Below are 25299 nucleotides of genomic sequence, written 5' to 3'. Positions count from 1 at the left end.
TACACGTGACCCAGGCCACTCCAGCAGGGTCCTCAGGCCCTTCGGGGTCACGGGCTCATCAGGCGAATGACCACACCGGTTAAACGCAGAGATTCAGAGAAACGCGGGCCCCCGCAGTCTGAGTCGGGTGTCGCACGGTCTACCAAGATGGGAGGTGTGCCTGTCTCATGGGAAAAACCGACAGAGCCTCAGAGGGTTTGGGTGAGGACTCGCTGAAACAACCCAGGAGGAGTTTAGCACCGGGCTTGGCGGGTCAGAAGCGGCAACAGCAGCCAATGAAGAAGTCGGCTGTTTTTTTTTTTATTATTATTCCAAGTATTTCCCACTTTGCTTTCAAATCTCATTAGAAATATATTATTCCGGAAGGGCTATAAATATTGTATTAACTTATTTTCCCAATTTGACCATTCTGTGATTGAAAAGGTTATTGTTTGGCATTTTTCCTTATGTTGTTTGTGCATAAACCAGCATGAAAGATAATAATTCAGGGGGAAACATCAGATCATGACTTTGTGATCATGATCTATGAGCCCAAAGGAAATATTTATTTGAAGAAAGACCAAAATGGGAAAAAAGATTTATGAGATGTTATAATTAAAATAAATTAAGTTTTTAAATATTTGGTACTGCGTAACTGGGGTTTGAAAGTATCTTGAAGGAAAGGCGAAAAGAAACCTTGTGGCTCAAATCCTTAATACATACAAGATAATATCATTAGCCCTAGGTTGTTAGAATGATGTAATTATGCCCCAGGATGCAGTTGACTCTTGAATAACCTGGAGGTCAGGGGCGCTGACCCTGCATAGTTGAAAATCCACTATGACCTGATTCCACAAAAGCTTAGTTAATAGTAACGTTACCATTGACCAGAAGCCTATCGATGGCATGAGTACGTATGGTGTACGTTATATTTTGTAGTATATACTATATTCTTACCATAAGGTGAGCTAGAGAAAGGAAAATATCATTGAGAAAATCTTAAGGAAGAGAGAACACACTTAGGGTCCTGTACTGTAAAAAAGCTGCACAGAAGTGGACCCACACAGTTCAAACCGTGTTGTTCAAGAATCAACTGTAAATTACAGATTAAATGTAATGCACTGGGTTTGCCGGAGATACATTTTACAATCTATAAATATCCTTCTAAAAACGAAGTTACAAATTTAGAGGAAAGGCATCTAAGTGGTGGTAGGTCCCCCGACAGGGATTTTTCCATCCCTGCTAGAAATGCCTTCTGAGGTCTACAAAATGACCGCACTTTTTGCTGATGTTGAGAAAACTTTACAGCCTAGCTTTCAACTCCATGGGAGAGTTTTGAAACTCTTAAGTAAGTTAATTTTATCTCTTTCTGGTCTTTTATCTCTGCCGGTTCTCCCTTGTAATAACATGGCTCAAAACACCGCCTCTCCTGTGGTCAAAAGCACGCATTTGAGATCCGCGTTTTCAGCTGCGTGTGACATATTTTCATCTGGGGCATCTGAAGGTGTCACAGACTCCATTCAAATTCAAATTCATCACTTTCTTCTTTCCCTTTACTCGGTTTATTCCAGAGTGGATTCTTCTGTTTCATTCCCTGTCTGTATCTACAGCATGACCCTTCCCTGGAACTTTTCTTTCCCTCAGTCTTACCTTAGCAGTAATTCCTCCCAGGATCTCCCAAGTCATAGGCAAACATCAGATCACCAGCTTGGAAATTTTGAGATAGCAAGTTTGGGTCTGAAACTCAGGAAAGGGCAATTTTGTGTTAAACACTCTGGAAGTTTCTTATTTAAAAAAAAACAGATAGGAACATAGCAAAGATGACTATCCTATCCCTTCATGATCATCTCTCCCTTTTTTAAAATGTTGACTTATCTATTTTAGAGAGAGAGAGTGCACTTGTGGAGGAGGGTCAGAGGAGAGAGGGAGAGAATCCCAAGCAGCCTCCATACTGTCAGCAGAACCGGGGCTCAGTCCCACAAACCATGAGATCATGACCCAAGTCAAAGTCAAGAGTCGGATGCTTAACCGACTAAACCACAAGGCGCCCTTCATTTCTCCCCCTTAATCTCCCACATTGTGTCCTATCAACACCAAAATCTTAGGATTGTTCTGGAACATCTCCTGTAATTACCACCCAGGACACAGCTACTATTTTCCCAGTGGGACAAGGAGGGAGATTGGGATGGCATGTTTCTATGGATGACACAATAGATGTTTTACCTGGAAAACTTCTGCTGTTAAGATGATCTTGGCAACCAAGGTGGAAGATCATAGTAAGAGATATTTCCTCCTTGGAAGGACAACGTGATGGGTAATTTACATCAAGTGCGGTAGACTTACCAGCTCTTCCAAGTGAACATGCACTGGGCGTGTTGCTGTCACTGCTCACGCCTGCTCCTGTCCCAGATCTCCTGCCTCAGGGACTGCCTCTGCGTGTGCATCGGGGGCGGGGGGGGGGGTGGTCTACTCCTAGCCCTTTCTCTGTCCGAGGTTTGGGAAACCAGTCTAAACAATAGAGGTTGTAGGGTCACTGGGAAGTTCATCAAGAAGAGGGCACCGTGGGAAACTTGCTTGCATAAGACCCGACGATACGGTCAGATTTATTGTGAATGTGTACTGAAACTTGGAACATTAAATGCCAAGGAGAATGATTGCTAAGCCCAGGGGTTCTGAAATTTTGCTGCGCGTGAGAATCCCGGGTGGGAGTCACGTTGTGACAGTGAACTTCCTGCGGCTTGCCCCTTGGTGCCCTGTCTCAGCCCCGCTGGCCACACCAGGAGGAGTACTCAGCAGGGTTTTTATCTAGCACTTCGGGTATTTCGGATGAGGGAGTCACAGGTTTTGGGAAGCATTTCTTCAATTTAGGGAAGACCACTTGTAACTGAAATAAGATGAGAAACGCACAAATGTTTTTTTTCATGAGATTCTTATACATTTTATTTTCAGTATAAATTGCTTTACCCAAAAGTGTAGAAATCCAGAGGTTTTGACACCGTGGAGTAGAGATAGAATATTATTTCGTATGAAACCGTATGATAAACCAAAACTTTAACATGAATTACAAAAAAAAAAAAAAAAAGGGAATTGCTACGGTTATTAGAGAGTTTTCTTTAAAATAAGTTCTATTTCCATACTTTTAAAGTTAGTTCTCTCATTTCTTTAAACGCAGTCTCAAATATCTGCGTGTACATTCCTGTGGTCTCGATTTTCAGTGCTGGTGGTGGGTTGCTTGGGGCTTTCGTGGCTGCGCTGCTGGTAAACACAGATGAACCCAGTTCCTGCAGCCACAGGGATAGTCCTCGGAGGCGGAACGTGGTATCGTTGCCTTTCTTGATGAATTCCGTTCAGGGAGGATTTTCCTGGGGTGCTTTGAATCCTTCCCTACCACTGGATTGCCCAGGACCAGCCGAGAGGGATTATCCGATCCATTAGTTAAGCAGCTGCCAGCTTAGTCAAATAATTCTTTGGATTCTGTCATTTCTTTCCAATGCCTGTGGATCAATCTATAGTTTAATTAAACAGGCAAAATGATGAGTTGCTTCGGCAACATGTGAAAACCACCTTTGTCTCACGTTGCTGTTATTTGTCCCGGTGACAACAGTCTCCTGCATCCAGTCTCAGGGAGAGAACACAGCTCTTCTCTCCAAGTGCTGGAGGGACTTTGCGCGGAGGGGCGGGTGGGCAGGAAGTATGGCGAGTGCTCACATCCGGGGGCTCCGAGTTGGGTTGACTAGAAAGCTTAGTTCCATCAGTCACTGGGGTTGTGAATGCGCCCAAGTTACCAACAGTGTTCTTGAACCTCATTTCCTTATCTTTAAAATAAACATAATAAAACATCATCTCATGGGGCTGCTCTGATTAATGCAGATGCCCGATATGGAGCAGGGCATTATTTGGCCGTTAGCCGCTCTTAGTTACAAAACCAAATGCCCTAATGATTTTTACCCTGTTTTCTTTCCTTGTCACGGATTTCGGTTGATATTTTGGGTTGCTTTGGCACAAGCCCCATCGACACAGAATTTCTGTCTCTACTTTCTTGAAATTTTCTAAAGGCACAGTCAACAAAAATACAACCGTGTTTTTTTTTTTTTCCTTTGTCTCTGCCTTTTCTGTTTAAAAACCACTGCACCAACTTTGCAGGCCACGCTGTTCAAAATGACCATGTCTTTGACCATCTAGAGGCGTATGTAGGCAGGCTATAAAGGATACTTCAGAAGAGTCACTCTTGCCGTGCATTTATTAGGCACAGAAGATAGTAAATAGAGCACTTAATATTCACAAGGTCTATCATCCAAAAAAAAAAAAAAAATGAAGGTTTCACTCAGAAGTCAGGGTCACATTACTTTTTAAAGTTTTGTCAAATCCAAAGTCAAACGTTCTTTGTGCAGGTGACTTTTCCTGACACTTAATTTTCAGTGTGAACGATACTCAGAGCACAACAATAAGGTGCTCCGTAAATTCCACCAAATGGACATTCAGATTGATTTTTCTTGTTGTAATAACACATTTTTGTCAGCATTTCATGAGATAATGAAAGGATAGCTAGGCTATGCTTATTCTAATCCCTTCATTTTGGCTTTATGATGTCAAATCGGACACAAGTCACTGAAAATTAGATAGCTAAGTAATTTCATTTTAAACCAGATTAGAACTGGGCTCTGTTCTGTTCCATCTCCTGATGTGTGTTAAGAGGTTTGATATGTGGCTGGATACTTTATCCTGATTAAAATGCTAATTTTTTCATAAGACCATAATTGCCATAATTCTGTTCCATTTCAGGTTTAATTCCAAGTCCGTAAAAGGCCACCTCTACTGTTGCCTTCACTTGGAGATATTGGCCATGTTTAACTTTTGTTCCCCCTTGATCTGCTTGCTGGCTTTCATTTCTTCCTTGACTGTGTCATTCTATGAATTTCAAAACGTATCTCTGGATAAATGCATCTGAAGTCTGCATATGAACATCTGAAACGAGCGTATTTTAAGCCGTTTCCCTGCTGTTTGATTTGATACCCAGATCGCGAGTGCGTTCTGCAAGTGTCTAGTCTTGCCCTACTTTCCCATGTTGTACATACCTTGGGACATAAATAAAATGTCAGCGATTCCGCAGTTGTTTGCGTTCATCTTCATGGTGACCAATGTGTTGGGTGTTCATAAGCCTTTGCAGACCACAGCGGTCAGTGGCCCCGACTTTGGCACGTGTGCACTCAGAAAAAGGCTCCATTAGAACAATTTCATTATTAGTATCAAAACCCTTTTTGGTCAGATCCATGGGCCATGATGCAAAAGAAGACTGTGTTTCTAACTCAACACTGGGTGGGGGACTAAATCCAGTACTGATGTGTACCTCGCTAAGTGGCCAGGAGCTCAGCTGCCACAATAATGTTGAGGGAATAGTTGGGAATTAAGGGACTAAGGGAGCTCCTAGTCCTTCCCTCTCTCCATCTCTCTTTTCTTCCTTCCTTCTCTCCTTCTGTCCATCCTTCTCTCTCTTTCCATCTCTCTCGATCCCTCTTTTCTTTTCCTGCTGCTAAATTTCTTTGAACCAGCATATTTGCTAACATTTAGAAAAAAAATTAACACTTCATTGATGGTTCTTCAACAAAGAGAAATATTAGACATTTTGAACTATTTACAAAAATGCTTTACATTGATGGCGTTGCTCAGTACTCCTGTATGGACGTGACCTAGGGATAGCCACGCCAAAGACAGACTGGGAATCATCCTTCCCTGGTGGCTCATGTGCTGCTAGTTTATAGATTCAGACTCTGACACCTGGATTTCATTACTTGTTCTAAAATGGTCCTAAGACTTGGTTGACGGGTTAAAGCTCTTTCCCCTTAGACAGGATTTTTCTCCTGCCTTTTGCTTCCTCAGCCCCTTTCTGAAGTATCCTATATTTTTTTTAAGTTGTTTTTTTTTTTTTTCCAGTAATCTCTACACCCAATGTGGGGCTTGAACTCATGACTCAGATCCGAGAGTCACCTCTCCTGATGAAGCCAGCTGGGCACTCCTGAAGTTTCCCACATTCTATTCTTTCCTTCCTTCCTCTGGCAGTCAAGGTTGAACAAATTTAATCCAATCTTGCCCAATGAGAACTGGAGTATCTCCAGCTTTCTGAGATCGTTCGTTCTTGTACAGCGCGTTTTCTAAACCAGGAAAGCGAGCTCTTTGCCCATGAGACGTGGGTGTAAATCTAACTCTGCTTGTCCTGTGCTGCACTGGACATAACACCTAACATCTCTGAGTCACGTTATGATGATACCAGTAAGGACTTCGCTGGGTAACTGTGAGAAAAATGTCGCTTGGTAACGTGCAGCTTCAGCTTGGTAGTTGGTCGCACACTTCCGCCCAAATAGAGAGGGCTGTGACGTTCTGTGCCTCCTCACGGTTTTCTCCGTGGTAGATGACACTGTGTTTCTTGGAAGACTATATTTACTGAGTGCCTATATCTCTCTCTCCTACTTGGCTTGAACTGCTCTCATGCTTTGTTTCACTGAATTCTGCTTTCAATAACTGTATTTCCCGTCAATACCCGAGTAGATATGTTTGCTTGAAATTTTCTCTGCACTTAACACTAAGTGAGGCCACCCATGAAAGTATTATCTTTACTTTTCCAAACCTAGAAAACATGGGTCACTATAGGAGATGACAAGCAAAAATAAAGCTCTTCTCTATCAAGAGCAGATGAGCCATAGCACAAAGTAAAGCTTTTCTGACGTGTTGGGAGAATAATCTGTAATGGCTATTGGAATTCTCAGTGTAGGCTTTAAACACCTAAATTAATTGCATGGATTTATGTGAACACAGATGCCTTTGGAGTTCTGTAGAAACTATTTAAGTGGCTTAAAATGTATCAGCATCAGAGTCAACTAGATTTTCAAAAATGGCACAAAGTCATAGCAAACCAGTCTAAATCTTTCTGATTTTTATTTTCTTCTAAATTATCATCGACCTCTTATCTGGTACATAGACCAATAGGATCCCAGTGACAGTGGTCACTTGGACACTCTTGGTGTGTGAACCGTGCCAGGGTATGAGATTGAAGCGTGGAAGTCACGGTGGGGTTTTAGATTGGGTTTTTTGCAAAAATCAGGCATTGGCTTTGTGTGCATAATGCAACTGAAATAATCACCTGCTAAACTAGCCAGTCTCTTGTGTCATGGTTTGACCATCCATTTGAAAGCCACTTTGAAAGGCTGTTGCACTTTTTTTAGACCCATTTTGGCATCTTTCTTGATAAAGTTGCAAATTAGCTTATGGACAATCCAACATACAATTCATTGCCAGACGAAATCATTGCCGTCCTTGTAAGTACCAGTCATACTCCAAGCATCATGCCTGTATATTTCTGTGATGTAATGCTAGTAATTGTATTTGACAAAGATGCGGACTGAGAGACATTAATTACGTGAACAAAGGTCATACAGCCAGTAGGTGGCACAGGTGACATTGAACCAACGTGTGTTGTCGCCCAAAATGTGTGCTCTGCCACTGTGACTGCCTTGTTCTGCCTCCCGGAGGATCGTGCGTGGAGACACTGATGCCATTTTAATCACTTTTGACACACGTTGCCCTTATGCATTTTGATGTTAACTCTCACTAATTTTGCCAATTCTTTCACAGGTGCACATATTCAATTTCTGAATTTTTCTACCGAAGCTAATCACGACTACCTTGAAATTCAGAACGGACCCCACCACGGCAGCCCCATGATCGGGCAGTTCAGTGGCACAGAACCCCCCTCCTCCCTGCTCAGTACGACACATGAAACGCTCATCCACTTTTACAGCGACCATTCCCAGAACCGGCAAGGGTTTAAACTCACTTACCAAGGTAAGGAATCAGCAAAAACCCAGATTTATCTCTTTCACTTAAACTGAATGGAAATAGCGTCCTCCCCGACGGGTTACAGAGGTGCAGAGCTGGAACCACTGGTTCCCCGACTGGTAACGGACCCGGGGCTGCTCACACGGCGTAGACGCGGGCAGAGGCCTCGACGGGGATGGGGGCCACCGCACTGTCCTCACGTCTCCCCACCAGTCATGCCCTGCTGCGACCCACATCACACTCCTGAGCGGCTGGCCCCGCGTCACGCACACCTCCCCATCTGTCACGGTCCTCTGGCCGCCGGGGCGTCGCGTCCCCTCCGGACGTGCGGGCGAATCTGGTGACAGCGGCAGCGGGGCTGGAGGCGAGTCTCCTGCACCGGCTGTTGTCAGAGCTCGAAAATAACGGCTGAAGGTATCAGTCGAGTCACTTCCAGTTACGCCAGGAAGAAAATCCAGTGAACCAACTCCGTTTTTAAAGTCTCTGAACGCGAGACTTGAAGACAAGTTTGAATCAAGCCTCGTCCAACCATTTTTGACAAGAGAAAAAGTTCAGAGTTTTCATTTCGTACCAGACGATTTAGCTGGCGTTTCTTGGTTATCGTTAAATCCTACGAAGCTGGAAATGTCAACAGGAGGGCTTTTCTTTTTTGAAAAACTTAATTAAATCATTCGCTTTCTTTAATTTCATCGACTGCCTTTGAAACTAAGGCTTTTACTGTTTTACTCATAGATGACGCATTTTATGTTGACATTTCAGACATTGATACTCAAGTTGTTACTTAAATATAAAATCTACACTTAGATTTCCAAATCTGGGGTCTCTTAAGATACAAAACCCCAGTAGGAGGGAAATAAAGGCTGGGGCAGGGAGGGATGCGGCAGGAGACTTGGCCAGAATGTTCTTGATGCAGGCGGTGTCCTTCATTGCTTCCCGCCGTACCCCATCCGCCTCAGGAAAGTGTCGCTTGCACGCACACAAACACACACACACACACACATACACACCCCACGTCTCTTTAGACATGTATTTTTAAGTTTATTTATTTCTTGAGAGAGAAAAGGGGAGGGGCTGAGAGAGGGAGAGAGAGAATCCCAAGCCGTCAGCTCAGAGGCCCACTTGGGGCTCAGACTCATGAAGTCTGAGATTGGGACCTGGGCAGAAGCCAAGAGTCAGAAGCTTGACCGACCAAGCCACCCGGTGCTTCTATTTGTGTGTAATTGTCAGTGTCCCTTCGAGTCCCGTCTTCCTTCGGCTCCCACTTTCTAGGAGACATTGAAGCACTGTCTGCACCACCCGTCCCAGTTTCTAAGACTTTCCCCACCTTCTCCTTCCCGTTCTCATCCAGACTCTGACACAGAATCGTGTCCAGGTGTTCTTTCACTCCAGCGGCCTTCCGTGCTGCTATACCCCCCGCCCCGCGCCGTGGCCCGTGTTCTGTGGTAGCGTTCGGTGGTGTCCCCGCCTCTGTCCCGGGGCCCTGCCCCCTCCCTGAGGGTCCACACAGTCTCTTGGCGATTCCGCTGCCCCCCCCCACCCCCTCACTGCTTCTTACATCTCTGGGCCTCGGTCGTTCTCTTCTGCCGGACAGCCGCGCGTGCAGGGCTGGCCGAGCCCCAGCTGCTCATCGCCCCCTTTCCCCCAGTGTCCTCGATGCTCCCGCATTCGAAGCCTGTGTGGTGTGAGTCCTGGACGGCCTGGCTGCTCCTGTCCCCGATTCCAGTTCTGCGAGTCCCGGGGCCGGGTGTCTGTCCCACTGCCACGCATCCCCTGGGCATCGGGCTGGCCCGTGAGCCCTGTGTGCAAAACCGAGCACACGGTTTCTTCTCCGGGTAGGTTCCTCTTCCAGCCTTTCCCATCCCTCTGAGGACACGGTGCGCATTTGAGCTACCCGCTCCAGCTGCAGAACTGGCGTACTCGTGCCCCCGTGCCCGCTCTCCTGGGGACGTGACCCCGTGCCTCATGACTCTTGCCCCGGCTCCCAGTTGGGCAACATCGCGCAGTCCCACCAGGTGCCGCCACGCATCTTGTCCTCACCGCCCTCCTCTTTGTCCCAGAAAACTGTCAGACCCTTCAAAGTCCTACCACGTTCGTCCTTCCCACTTCGGACGCTAAGGCATCAACAGCCCCCGTATCTAGAATGAAATGCAGAACGACTTGAGCCTTGGTAAAGTGACCCTCTAGCCGAAAGGATTATTTAGTGCCCCGGGAGGAAAGGTCTCCTGCGGCAGAAAGAACAGCACTCTGACCACAAGATCAGCGCGGGTCTGGAGGGGTGGGAAGAGGGGTTTTCCTCTAAGGGAGGAGCGGCAAGGCTACGGGGGCCTGGGTCTGGGACGCGGGTGAGCAGGAGAGACCGTGGTGGGTGGTGAGTCAGGAAACGTCCTACCCGGACAGCAGGCGGCCCGCGGAGCGCCGTCTGCTGGCTGGGGCTCGGGCGCCCAGTACGACCTGGTAGGAGCAGAGACCAGTGTTTTGTTCTGGCTCGTCGGTGGGAACAGGCGGTGAAGCTCACCATCTGGGAGACATGATGAGACGAGATGAGAATCTGGAGGACTCGTGTCTTGTCCAGCCACAGGCAAACGCGGGTGTTCCTGACTCTTCTGTGAGTGGCAGGGGAGGGCAAAGTCTTGGAAGCATGGCATCTCCTGGCGCGTGTGCGTGTGCGTGTTGGGGGTTCCCTCACCTTCCTGCCGGAAGGCTTGGCAGGTGTCTAAGGGAGATGTGGCTTTCACCTCAACACACCTCTCTCTGTTGCGTCCTCTTCACCTGTTTGTACGCTGAACTTGAAATTGAATCGTAGTTGCCGTGAATTCAGTGCTTCTCTTTCATATTTTTGAATATCTGGTGTACACCCTTTACCTAATTCTATTGAAGTACATTTTATTAAAGTATGAACATTTCATTCATGATCATCATTTTATTTATTTTTAAAAATTTCTTAATGTTTATTTATTTTTGAGAGAGAGAGAGCGTAAACAGGGAGGGGCAGAGAGAGGGAGACATAGAATCCGAAGCAGGCTCCAGGCTCTGAGCTGTCAGCACAGAGCCTGACGCGGGGCTGGAACCCACTAACTGTGAGATCATGACCTGAGCCGAAATCAGACACTTAACTGACTGAGCCCCCAGGCATCCCTTATTTACTTTTTTTTGAGTTTATTTACTTATTTTGGTCAAGGGGGAGGGAGCAAGAGGGAGGGAGTGCAAACGTGTAGAAGAGGGACAGAGAGACAGAGAGGGAGAGAGAGAATCCCAAGCAAACTCCACGTTGTCAGCGCAGAGCCCGACGCAGGGCTCAAACTCACAAACTGTGAGATCATGACCAGAGCTGAAATCGAGAGTCAGCCACTTAACAGACTGAGCCACCCAGGCACCCCATGATTGTCATTTTAGACTTGGCTATTACATGGTGACCTCCATTGTTCAATTGGCATGACCTTAATGTATGAGTCAATAAGAAAAATATACATAATTACACATTTCAAACCATGAGCTGACAATTAAGTGATTTATCTCACTTGATCCCAAGAACTTTTGAAAAGTCTTCCCCACTTGGAATATTCTTAATACTGTATTCAAAATTTAACTTCTCTCTCCTTCTTGGCCTGCAAAACTCAAGTACAAATTCCCATGATTTATATGGAAGTTCTGGAACTATATTTTATCTTATTTAACTCTAACCTCCACAGTTCGAAAAATATTTCTTGTTTTATCTCTCTTGATATTTTCCAGATAGGGTTATTAAGGCCATGTCCACATAATTCTAAAGCTATCAATTACTGAAATCCAAAAAGAATGCTCTAAAATAAACACACAAACACACACATACACAAAGTCTAAATAAGAATTATCTAGACAGTAGCTCATAAAGTTGCTGCAGTTGGCTAACAAAATACCTCAATTTTTAATTGTCAATATTTAGATTAGATTTCATATAGTTTGTGAGATACCCATAGATCCACTTTCCTTTTTTATCTCAAAGTGTCAGAATCTGTAAACATTTGGTCAGTGTTCACATGTAGGGACAGTCCCCTGAAGTGTCATAGTGATGGCCCCTTTCAGAGTAGAAAACCATTGACTTCAAAAATTTCCCTTATCCCCTGTGAGCTTTGAACATTGATGTTGTCTGTGCGGCCTTTAAACACTTGATTTCGTGAAGCCTCATCTAGGCCACACATCTGGTTGGCTGAGCCGAGCACATGTTTTATTTACGTGACGTCTGACTCTGTTTAAGTATCCATGCTGAAAATAAATAAATAAACAAGCAATTCTTAAACAATATATTTTTTATTGTAGGCAGTGAGTTGGCTATAATTGAGAGCTACAAAAATAAATAAAAAGAATGAGAACGTGAATTTGAGGTGCCCCAGTTTCTTGAAGGTCATCATATCTGACGGATGGATGGTACTTAATTAGATTATCGGTGTTTGTCATTTTGTAAAATGTATAAATTGGCAAAATGACACAATTCTGATTCGAATGTCACGTCAAAATTCCTAGGTCCGACTTGAGATTTAGAAGTTAAGCTTGTAATTAAAAACTCATAAGAAGCTGCATAAATCATGCAGGCATGTCTTGTCATTCTCAACGATGCCTGCGTTGTGCCCCTATTCTTAAACCTCGTCATTTCTTTATGGCTGTAGAAAGGTTAAAAATGTTGCTAGTGGATGTCGCTGTCTGGAAGTTACATGACTTCTACAGAACTTGGAAAATGGAAGGTGGAGAGTCGTGTTGAATAAAATTGAGTTCATGTACCCTATTTCTAAGCCAAAAACTGAAACACTGATGAAAGCCTGAAGATATTTATCAGTTCATTAGATACTGGAAAATCTGGTGGATATCACAAATATGACTACGTGACCCCACTGGCTGTCCCATTAAACACCTATAATTTAAACACTTGATGCCCTATTGCTTGAGAGTGATAGGTGTAATAGTTCTTTTCCTAGAGCCCAACAAAGGATTCCCTTACTCTTATAATATTGGTATGGGCTTATTGGTGTCTAGATTTTCATAATGTTTATGGAATTGGGGCCATTAAGAATTTTAGCGACTCTCTCTCCTATTTTTGGGTTTTGTAAGTTAACATTTGGAGAAGTTAAATATTCTCTCTCTCTCTCTTGTTCATTCTTACATTATAATAGAATAGTGTAATGCCAAAAAGCTTAAAGGTAATTTTAAGTACCTTAGGCATAGGAAGTAAAAATGTCTTCTTTTTTTTCGAAGTTGCACTCTTTTGCTTTTTCCTTTTGCTATATGTACTAAGCACCTTTATTTTTGTATTTTAAAAATGTTTTATGTTTCTTTTTGAGAGAGAGCGAGAGACAGAGACAGAGTGCAAGCAGGGGAGGGCCAGAGAGAGAGGGAGACACAGAATCTAAAGCAGGCTCTACGCTCTGAGCCATCAGCGGAGAGCCCAACACAGGGCTTGAACTCACAAACTGTGAGATCATGACCTGAGCCGAAGTGGGACGCTGAACCGACTGAGCCACCCAGGTGCCTCAAGCATCTTTTTTTTTTTCTTTTAAGGATATGTTTAATCTGCTTCTCCATTTATTCAATCATAAAACTGTTGAATTTGAGTGAATTGAATCTATGAGAAAATAGGCTTTAGTCTGTCGATAGTAGATAGTGATCCTTCCCCTGTAGGAGGAGAAGCAATCAAACCACCTTCCTGTGCACTGAGCCCGGGAAGGGTAGCTTGTAGCTGGTTGTATAAACCCACTCACTGCCCATTCCTTACGGACACGAACATACTTGTCTGCATGAAATTGATGTGCTTCTAAAACTGAGTTGTTCTTTTTCCTTTGACCGTGATACTCTGAGGCACCTTGAGCTAACAAGAGCAAGGTCGGGTCTACTCTGTCCTTTCCACCCGTCTGAGTGAGTGAATCGAGTTCTCTGCAGGAGGCTCCTTAGACACATCAAAATGCTTGAAATAGCGGACAACTTACAGTTGTGTCAATTCCCATCCACTCTAGGGCAACCTGGTCAAGATGGAGAGAGTGCCTCCAGTGGTAGTTCATGGGCTACACTATAGAGACTAGGCAGAGCCTGCTTGGAATTCTGTCTCCCTCTCTCTCTGTCCCTCCTCATCCCCCCCTCCCTCCCTTAACATAAATAAGTGAACATTTAAAAAACTAAAATAAAATGAGAGTTTTTCCACAGTGTAAAGGTCTTCACGCAGAAGGTCTGCCGAGCACCCACCCGCGGTTGCTCAAAGCACAAGACACGACTGTAACCACAATCGGGAGCAAGCGACTTGGTCAGCCATCCCCCAGTCAAGGCTTTGGGCTGCCCCCAGAGCGTGGGGTTGGCTGTCACCTCGGGGACGATGTAGGTTGGCTTCACTGATGGGTGTGGGGAGTTCAGATAACCAATAAAGCACGTTCAGTCTCACTGAGGAGCGAGAAGCAGGATCGTTATCCTTGTTACAAAAGAAGACAGATGTGCCATTGGAGCCATCATAACGGCCAGTCTGGGACACAGGGGGCATCCTTGTGTGTGCACCTCGGGAATTCTCTGGACTGCTGCATGTGGCTCTGTGGCTCCTGGAACCCCCTTCGTTCTTCCGAGGAGCGGGAAACCAAGCACTTGAGGGAGGGTTCAAAGTCACATTCACAGGGATGCCGATGCAAATTAGGGCGACCCTCCCTGTGGCAAGGCTGTGAGGAGACCCGTGTGAGTTTACATGTGGTACCTGCTGTTTCCCGTGACAGTTCGTTAGGAATCTCTATGCACTGGGCCCCTAGGTGGCTCAGTTGGTTGAGCGTCCGGCTCTTGGTTTCCACTCAGGTCACGATCTCACGGTTCGTGCGTTCAAGCCCTGCATCAGGCTCTTCACTGACAATGCAGAGTCTCTCTCCCTCTCTCTCTGCCCCTTTCCCGCTTACACACTCTCTCTTTCAAATAAATAAATAAGCTTTGAAAAAACGTTAAAAAAAGGACTCTCTGTGAGAGCACCCATCCGCGCTTCCCACTGCTTTCATTGGTACCCCGAGGGCCCTGCTAAACCATGGCTAGAATCTTTCACCGACGAGGGTGCTCTGTTGAACGCCGTCTTGATTCTGCTCACGTGGAAACCGCCATCCAGTTTTGATGTATATTTATATACATATATATGTATGTATATATAAAGGTTTTATTAGCAGTTGTATGTGATACATTAGAGGACCCATTTCTCCAGCAGAGTTTATTATGCTTCAAGCAAAACAAGCATGAGAACGAACTGCTGATTTCATTCTCAAAGAGTATTATAAAGAAGGAAATTGGTCGGCAGTTGGAGCCCAGTATGGGATTCTCTGTTCTTTTTGTGAACCTGCTTCTGATAAAGTAAATTTAAGCTCAAATAACAACACTGCAAGCACTGTGGGTATTTGCTAGGCCATTTGGCCCTGGCTTTCAGGAAAAGGCTGTCTGTATGGCTTTCAGGGCGAGGTGGCCCTTGGGGGAGGTGGGTGACTGGCTGTGGATTTGCCACGCTGGCCCAGGAAGGGGCACAGTAAGGAAATGAAGAAATAGACAGTGTGTGTTTGTGCATATGACGGTGTAAACGTGTGCAGGTGTGTGTGTGCATACGTGTGTGCGCGTATGTGTGCATAAACGTGTATGGATGTGTGTGTGCGCAAACATGTACGGATGTGTGAGTGTGTGTGTGCATACATGTGTGGTATTTCTGTGTGTGTATGTGCATAAACATGTGTGGATGTGTGAGTGTGCGCATACATGTGTGGTATTTCTGTGTGCGCGCGTGTGTGTATGTGCATAAACATGTACGGATGTGTGAGTGTATGTGTGCATACATGTGTGGTATTTCTGTGTGTGCGCGTATGTGTGTGTGTGTGCATAAACATGTATGGATGTGTGAGTGTGTGCGCATACATGTGTAGTATTTCTGTGTGTGCATGTGTGTATGTATGTGCATAAACATGTACGGGTGTGGGAGTGTGTATGTGTGCATACGTGTGTGGTGTTTGTGTGCATTGTCTGTGTGTGTGTGCATGCATGTGTGCACAGCATGTGCACCTGTGTGTTCATGCACGTGTAGTGCAAAGAGAAAAAGACGTGCCGATTGGTTTTGGCTTTCTGGTCTGACATTCCCTGTCCTTATACTCACCAGCAGTTTTCCAAGCTTCTGGTTTTCAAATAGGATGTGGTAACATTCCAAAAGCAAGTAAAAATGAGAGACTTGCCACTCTGATGCTTGACGTACTTTCCTTCCAGACATGTTTTCCTTTCACTCAGGTTTGAATGCTCTTTTCTTTGGAACAGTTATAGATTTATTTCCCCTTGAAGTCTGGTACTAGGCAGGAGCTTTCAACAGTAAGATATTTTACTTATGAGATGCAGAAAAAAAATTTGGAAAACACCTCTGTAGAACGTGCAGCTATTGTCTTTATGCTGGATTGCAAATGCCAAAATTGTGAGTTCCAAGCACTTTTTCTTTGGCAAAAGAGGGCTAGAGCTTTGCGTTTTGTTGATAATAATTGTGCTTATGATGCTTATTGATCTGGAATAAATCCTTAAATAGGTGATTTTTCCTTCTATTGTCTCAGGAATTTCATGTTATAATTTAGCTTCACCAAAAAGGAGTGCCAAAAACTCATTATATAATCGCTAAACTGTTTGACTTTGTATAAATAAGTTATATCTCCATACTGAGTTATAAAGCCTGTGTGTCAAAAGATGGCATTGAGTTAAAAATACTCCAGCAAGCTTTTTCCTCTTATTCTCAGTGTATGATAGGTGCAACTCCCTATAATAATGAAGCGCATTACAAATAAAATGGAATAAATGTATTATTAGCACACCACAGTTGATAAAGCCTCGTTGCATAAACCACGTCTGTGACGTCCGCTCTGATCTTGTTGAGGAGACAGCCCTCGTCCTGTGCTTGCACAGTGGACACCAGAGGGGAAGTCTGCAGCTGCTGGAGATTCACGGAGGCCCCATTTTTTCAGGGGGGGGGGGCTTTGTCTACCTCCAGGTTCTTCCTGGTATCAGCCCCCAGAGGAGCCAGCACCATAAATGACTCCAAGAGGCTGAGAGGCCTTTGCCCTGGTACCCCTTCTGATTTCTGCTTTTTGCCTGCCGTCAGTCCTTAGCTGTTTATCTGACTCTTGTCCAGAGACATCCAATTGCAAATATAAAAATAAGGAAAGCCAAGTAAAATGTGAAATGAAGTGAAATTGTGAAATTAAGGGATTTTTAATCTGCTAACTACAGTGAGGGTTTAACCATGCTGTTAAAATTTCTAAATTTATCTCACAACATTGGAACTTGCAAAGACACCGTATCAACTGCACAGTATCCTTATTACATGCAAAATATAAATATGTATTATTTACTACATAAACTAGATTTTAGAAAAAAACATTGTACAGATAGTGGTTGCTGGTACAATTTTTCTATGGGCTCTTTTTTTAAAAAAAATAAGAAAATGAAGTTGATTTTTAAATTTTATTTGTAACAGACAATTAATGAACAAGTCAAAACATAACAACTCCATATTTCCTAGTTATTAACCCTTAGAATGGAGTGCTAGTATAATTCGCTTCTAAATTAAAGGGAAATTAAGTCCACATTCACCTGACATTCTTTACAGGCAATTTTTATTATCATTTATTTTACCTTTTTAAAAAAGTCAATTCATTTCATATACTTTTTTTTTCCCAAGGTAAATGCTGTCAAATTTATATTTGGTTTGTGTTTCACTACTTCTAAAGCACACAGTCAAGTGTTTATTAATTGCAAGTTGTTTTAATTCCGTTACTGCTACTAATTGTTTTACTTAGATGGTAAGTGGCAACTTAGACAAGATACTTTTCAAAACTTGCTGGAAACATCCATCTTAATAAACTGCCCATGATCCCAGGACTGTCCATTCCATACTAACCTAACTTCTTACATGAGCTTGATTCTGTCCGTTTCAGCCTATGAGTTACAGAACTGCCCGGACCCACCTCCTTTTCAGAATGGTTATATGATCAACTCGGACTATAGTGTGGGACAGTCCATATCCTTTGAGTGCTACCCTGGGTACATTTTAATCGGCCACCCAGTCCTCACCTGTCAGCACGGGATCGACCGAGACTGGAATTATCCTTTTCCGAGATGTGACGGTAGGTTAACCGTTCTTGGCGATAATGTAATTTTCCATGTATATAATAGTGCATTAAATGATTAAATGGATGTTTTAGAGAATCTGTTCACCTATTCAACAAATATTTATTAGCGATCTATTATGGTAAACTCCTTCTAACCTAGTATCTCAGGAATATCATATGCCAGTAAGTTAAAAAGATGAACAAATAGGCCTTGCCTTCAATGGTTGTTATAAAGGATACAAAATAATAAACACACACATTTATAATGCGAAACCAGACATAAGAATTGCATGAAGAAGGATGGCATTTGCTTGGGAAGTGATCAGGGACATCTTTATGATGGTAGTGGTATTTAGAATTACGATGGTTCCACCAAATTACGGGATTAGTGGAAGAAAGAATGCTCGTTCATTTTACCCTAGATGTTTTTTATTGTTTAACTTTCACAGTTATCATGTATTGCTTTTGTGTTTCGGGAAATGGGTTTTGTTTTTTAGTGGGCATTGGAGCATACGTACTATTTTGCTACTCAGAGATAGGGCATCAGAGGTAGAAAGAATAATGAAAGCAAAGACATCCTGGAAACAGTCGTAGGAAGGTTGCAGCTCAATAGTACATGATGATCAGGGTTTCTTTGGAGGGCTAGGAATCAGCTTGACCGTCAGTGGTGATGGAGGGAAGTCTGGATTCATCAAATAGCCCTGGTCGGAGCAGAAATCACTTCTTTAAAGCTTCTGTATGGCAGCCTGATTTTTTTTTTTTTTTGATGATTTCAAAATTTTTGTAATATCAAGTTGAAGTTAATAGATCAAGCATGTTGTTCATGAAGAAAGCATATGAAACAAAATTTACTGAAAGTCTAGTATTCTAACATTATAAATACAGTCCCTTTGAGTGAAAAAAATAATGAAATTACCAACTCTGTGGTCATTTGAAATGCTAAACATTTATATCCCAGGGGGCAAAAGGGAACGGCAACTCGCTGGGTTTCTGTTTCTACTGAAAAAGTGAAAACAAACAAACAAAAGTAAACCGAAAAACAAAACAAAACAAAAAAACACCACCAGTGGACTTCTTAAATTAGATTTTTCACCTGTATTTTTCTATTCTATGTTATTGTTTAAAAAACTATGAAAAGAAACTTCAGCTGTATTTTAAAAAATCCTTAGTCTGATGCAAATTTAATAACATATAGAACAGCATTTAAAAATTTTTTATAAAACTAAATATAGCAGTAGCATATCTGGTGCTTTTTATTAAAACATTTAAGGGTCTCCCCGGGGGGCTCAGTCGCATAAGCGTCCGAATCTGGATTTGGCTCAGGTCATGTCTCATGGCTCGTGAGATGGAACCCACCTCAGGCTCTGTGCGGACAGCCTGGAGCCCGCTTGGGGTTCTCTCTCTCCCTCTGCCCCTCCCCCCACCTGTGCAGGCTCACCAGCTCACTCACTTGCTCTCTGTCTCTCAAAATGAATAAATAAACCTAAAAAAAAACTTTAAAAACCTTTTTTTTTTTTTTTACTATTCTCCATTTAAAAACTCATATTTTTGGGGCGCCTGGGTGGCGCAGTCGGTTAAGCGTCCGACTTCAGCCAGGTCACGATCTCGCGGTCCGTGAGTTCGAGCCCCGCGTCGGGCTCTGGGCTGATGGCTCAGAGCCTGGAGCCTGTTTCCGATTCTGTGTCTCCCTCTCTCTCTGCCCCTCCCCCCGTTCATGCTCTGTCTCTCTCTGTCCCAAAAATAAATAAACGTTGAAAAAAAAAATAAAAATAAAAACTCATATTTTTTATATGTATAGAATACTTGGGATTGTCATGATTAAACCCTTTTCTTAATTGGAATTTTCCCCTGAATCCTTTGAATTCATCTATGCACAAGAGACTTCTTGGCTTGATATTAAAAAGTAGAACTAAATCGTTAATTAGGCTTCATCACTTTTTCAAGCGAAGTTTTCAAATACAGAAATAAATGCTGGCTTAGAATTATTTTGTCAGCGTGAAAATAACAAAATACATTGTTTGTGACGTAGCTTAAAGGGGACGCCACCTCTTATAATGACAACATGATACGTCATACTACCCAGAGCTGGCCACACTGACGCGGAAGTCCTCCAGACATCCAAGTCTGCCCCGGGCTCCCGACAGCACCTGAAAATAGGAGATTTGTCCCCAAGCCACCCTGAGGTTGGAAAATTCACTGAAAGGACTCACAGAACTTTATTATATTATATACTCTATTATATATAATATTATCTATTGTATAATACAGCTATTACATACTCTGGTTGTGGGTTATAACAAGGAAAGGACACATTAAAATCATGGGAAAAGATGCATAGAGTATGGGAGGATGCACCCGTCTCAGAGCTGACTGGTGACAGTGTCTTGAGGAGCTCACCTGGGTGTTGGTGCCCAGAGATTTTCATCCGGGCTTTGTTAGGTGGGCAGGACTGATGGCTGGATTGCCCAGTGGTTGGTGTCAGCTTCCAGACCAGCTGACATCCTGTGACGCAAAGTCCCCACCTTCAGTCACGTGGCTGGTACTTCCGGCGTGGGTCGCCCCCTCCTGGAACTATTGAGTATGACGCTCTGACCCCCCAGGAAGCAAAGCCGCTCCTGTCGGGTGTGCGGTAAACCTCCTCCCAAACAGAGGGCTAGACCTCTCCACAGGCAAGGTCAAATGCTTTACTGCACGAGCATCTTTACCGTCGTGTCTCTCTTCATATCTATAACGTCACAGAATAAGACAAAATAAAACATAAGATTCATATAAAATTATATCATAAATTACATTTTCTAAGCAGCGTCCAATGTGTGTTTAATATCCTCTCCATATTGGATTAACTTCCAAAAAAAACACAAAATAAACGGAGGATATTATTTTATAACAAAAGGTATTTTTACGTGTGAAAGGTTGTATTTACAAAAAGAGAGTAAGAAAAAAAGTGTTTGCTAAGCACGGTAGGCTGTTAAGAGGTCTGTCGGGGTCCACGTAGGCTATGGTTAAGCCCACACAGGACACCGGCAAGGTCCGATTGCCCAGCACACTCAGCCTGAAATGCATTTGGGTTATCCAGCGTGCTTTTTCAGTTCAGGCTTCTTCTTGGTGTATCGGACAAATACCCTGGAAAACCATCTTCTGAGATCCAGCCCGTCCACTTCAGGAGACTCTCGGGGTAGAACAGAGATACTACGAACAACTTCTGGCAACTTTAGTAAAAACTGAGTAATTCAGACAATTATGGCTCAAGAATTCTAAATGTTAGATAAAGTACGATAAAAGTATGATACCTATTAAAAAAGAAAAAAAAAAAAGGTCTCAAAGTGACTTGAGAAATTCAAGATGTTATTTTTGCCAGTAACATAATTACACAGAAGTCCCAGTTAAAAAATGGATTATAATTGTTAAAAGATGGCTTAAAAAACTTGTTTATTTATTTACTAAATTAATTTGATAATCAAATATGCATCTCTACTTACAAATACAGTTTAAAATTTTTAGATTTTTTTTTTTTACCTAATTAATCTTCTCTTACCGAAATACTTACATAGATATAATTTTAAGATCGTTTTTAAAGTTAAGCACTGTCGTGGCGCCTGGGTGGCCCGGTCGGTTAAGTGCCAGACTCGATTTCGGCTCAGGTCATGATCTCAATTTTTGAGCCCCGCATTGGGCTCTGTGCTGACAGTGCAGAGCCTGCTTGGGATTCTCTCCCTCTCCTCTTTCTCTGCTCCTACCCTGTATGCTTTCTCTGTCTCTCAAAATAAATAAATAAACTTAAAAAAATAATTTTAAAAAGTATATTTAAAGTTAAGTGCCGTCAGGATATTCCTCACCTTAAAGTGCAGTAGGATGTTGATGGGGAACTATCTGGACAGAGATAATTTTTAGGATAATAATGTGTTGCAATTAGTGTATTAGTGACTACGTCTAGATTGAATGATTTTGTGAGCAGAACCCTATTCAACTGCAGAACCCTAACTGACATGTGGAATCCAAGTAGCCAAAGAATATGTTATTATGTACATAGTTTTGAAAATTAAGGTTTATCAAGTTGATTGATAAATATAGAAAATAATCTCTCCTACTGGTTTAGAATAAGAATGACATTCTAAAGAATACAACTAACTTGTATTCATAAATATTATTTTAAATACTCCCATTATCAAACAGTTCCTAAGATAGAGCGCAGCGTGTCTATCTCAAAACCATCATAAGGAAACCAAAGTGAAGAAAAACAAAATAGGTCAGAAATACCTACGGCGCTGCACACATTCTCTGAGATTAGGCATTCAGTTCCTGGGTACATTAATAGTCAAGAGTTTAAAATTCATAAATATTCATGCCAAATGTAGGTATTGGTTGTTTGGTACCGTAAGCTTTTTCTTCATGCTCTCATTAGGCAGAAATCTGGACATAATCCTAGAGAAAACCATCCATAAATTATCTATAACTGTCCTAGTGGATATTTAGGGTTTTTAAATTTTAATTTCTGATTGAAACAACTTAATAAGCTCTTTCTATCCATCTCAGTTCAGAGAAACTCACTTGGTACATGTGTTGTGGGGAAGAAGCGTAATAAAGAGATGTGTCCGTGCCCCTTGATTTTTCCAAGTGTAGCCTCAGGTAACACGAAGGGTCGGTGTCTCTCCACCTCCCCGTGCCGATGTCCACCATGGCCACCAGCCCATCTTCCAGTATCTTCTGGCTGCGCAGGAGCTTGACTTGGCGAGACACACCCATCCCTTGTTGTCCGAGCCACCTCACAGCTTCACGTTCTCAAATTACAGTGGAGTCGGGTAGGAAGTGAGGGTGGGGTGAAGGCGACGTAGGCACAGATAGGCGCTGACTACATTTCACATTGAATGAGGCATTCAGAGAAGTCATCACCTCCATCCTGGTCAGGGTAGCGAATGCTAGCTCTGGGAGGTGATGAAAGAAGATACCTTAATGCTCTTTATGTACATGGTTTTCTCTGGAGAAATACATCCAGAGATAACTGGAGAGCTCTCATTAATCCTACTTCACACGGCAGCCCTTTCTCACAACCTGTTGTTGATTTGTGTGTGCATACTGTGTGACACTCGACATTCACTCTGGCACCCCTGGCTACCATCTGTGCCTTTTTCCTACAACAAGTGATGCTGTGACACTGCTGGAGAGCCTCCGTTGGAACCCAGTTCTGACTGTCTCCCCGGGGAAAGCCCCTGGCCCCGCGGGGCGGCCCCTGCCCTGCCCCCCACTTTGGATGCCAGTCGCATGTCCGGGTTATCACCTGTCCTTCTCACTGATGGGCTGTAAATCAGAAGTCCCCATGACTCCCTCCTCCTATGGGACTGATTTGCTAGAGCAACCCGCAGACCTCAGGAAAACGTTGTACTTCCGTGACTCCAGATTTATTTCACAGGACGTGACTGGGCAAGAGCCAGATTGAAGAGACGCAGGGGGCTATGGGGATCAATGAGAGCAGGTCGTGGGTGGGGATGAAAAAGAACACGGTCCTTGATTGTGTGTTGGGAGATGAGCAGAGGGTTCTGTGCTCTCCAGCTGAGCCATCTTCCCAGCACCCCAAGTGTTCACGCATCGGGAAGTTCTCCAGACCCCTTCCTTTGGTGCTTTCCAAGTCATCTCATTAACATAAGCGCTGCTGTGGTTGGAAGGGTCTTGCTATGAATAACGAAGGAGAGCTTTATCTCTTTTGTCATATAACTTTTATCCAAGGATTTCTGGAGCTCTGCGCTAGGAGCAGGGAGGTATTCCTAATTACTAACTGCATCACGATGTTAAAGGTACACTTACGAATATATAAATGAACATGTGTTTATTTACTCTTTGTGTCCGTGAAGTGGAAAAGAGCCTGTCGCGCGTGTGGCTTCTGATTGTGAAGCGCTCTCTCCTGGCCAGCTGGGTGCCGTCCTTGTCCTGCGGGGACCAGGCTCCCAGGCACACGGTGGCGAGCCGGGAGGTGCCTCTGCTTGGCGGTGGTGCACTGATCCTCCTGTGTCTAGATCTCCCCACGGAGGCTTCGTGAATGATCTCCAGCTCAGGGTCCACTTTGAACCTCACCTTCGGGGAGAGGGCGGATCCGTGCCTTGCTGAGTCAGGTCACACATCCACTGTCTCTGTGGCCTTAAGTGAGAGGCCACCCGATCGTGCAGATCTCCGTGCGCCTTTGGGACCACTGCAGTGAGGGCCAAGCCTTCTCCGGGCTAACAGGCCAGGAAGAGTGCTAAAGGAAACGTCAACTCTCTTTTCTCTCTAGACTACAGGGCAAGATTTGCCTTGTGGAATTTTATATGCATCGATGGAATATTATTAGCTCATGTGACAAGCAGTGATTGTTCTTTCCCTCATCATACTTACATAAGTTGGCTTTTATACTTACGTATCATTTGCTTCGTATCTTTCTTCATCACCGTTCAGTAAGCTCCACAAGGCAGCGCTCTGTGGTTCTCCACTGTGTCCCCTGCTCTAACCTCACATCTCCTGGTACATAATCGATTCTCAATGAATACTCATTGAATAAGTTAATGGCGGACTTACTCTTTGACTATCATACACAAGTCATGGCAAGGATACCTGACTTGCTCAATGTCCTAGAGCTAGTAAGTGACATCCAGAACTTCAGAAGCCAGCAATGTGTCCTACCCAGAAAAATCACCATATTGTTTCTTTTGCCCTTTAAGAGGTGGCACAGTCCTTTTCTGTTTGCTTGTTTTGTTGTGTCTTATCACCATTGGGAAGGGTGCTACTGTGTATAATGTGGTTATACAATTATAAGGTTCAATCTGAAAAGTCAAAATGCACAAGGGAAGTCTTGGAGATGATAGATTGTAAGTCAATACCACATCAATAACCTCAGGTCCACATAAGGTTTGTCAGCCCACTGACTTCCATGTGTTCCTTCCTAAAATATTTTGTGGTGATTGCCTTATTCATTTTCAATTTATTAGTCATTTCTTCTGTCTTATTTATCGTGATCTGAGTTAGGCAGTGGGGATCAAGGAAAGCAGGTGGTGGGTGGAGACGAAAAGGAACACAGTCCCTGACTTCTGACTGCTAATAGTCTGATGGTCTAACGGTGGAGAACAACTACAGCTAATTGCAGCCGCATAGTAAGTGAATAACCATGGCCATCCAGGGCCAAACCACCTTTAAGGGGGCAGTAACACTCGAGTCGAGTTCTTAAAGGGATCAGCCCACCCTGGCAGCAGGGTAGGAGAAAAGCGTTTGAAAGATTCATGCAGGGTGAATATTGGCATCATGCTTGGAGGTGAGAGAACGTATGACAGTTTTCTGGGGACACCAGATTATAAGTTTCCGTGTGCTTCAGTTTACAAAGCAAGGTTTGCCTGACTCCAAACCCCACTTATTAATAATTATG

At 43.6% G+C, this 25299-nt stretch overlaps 1 protein-coding gene across 1 annotated transcript in view; it reads left to right on the top strand.

Annotated features, from left to right (window-relative positions):
• Positions 1 to 25299, top strand: part of CSMD1 (CUB and Sushi multiple domains 1) — a 398630-nt gene that overhangs the window by 215788 nt on the left and 157543 nt on the right. Inside the window, exons 30-31 of the mRNA XM_032593032.1 lie at positions 7606 to 7815; positions 17742 to 17930. Coding sequence (XP_032448923.1) covers positions 7606 to 7815; positions 17742 to 17930 — 399 coding nt within the window. The remainder of the gene's footprint in view (positions 1 to 7605; positions 7816 to 17741; positions 17931 to 25299) is intronic.

The sequence above is a fragment of the Lynx canadensis genome, chromosome B1 (genome assembly GCF_007474595.2).
Source record: "Lynx canadensis isolate LIC74 chromosome B1, mLynCan4.pri.v2, whole genome shotgun sequence".
Taxonomy (NCBI): domain Eukaryota; kingdom Metazoa; phylum Chordata; class Mammalia; order Carnivora; family Felidae; genus Lynx; species Lynx canadensis.
This window is presented reverse-complemented; position numbering and strand designations above follow the sequence as displayed.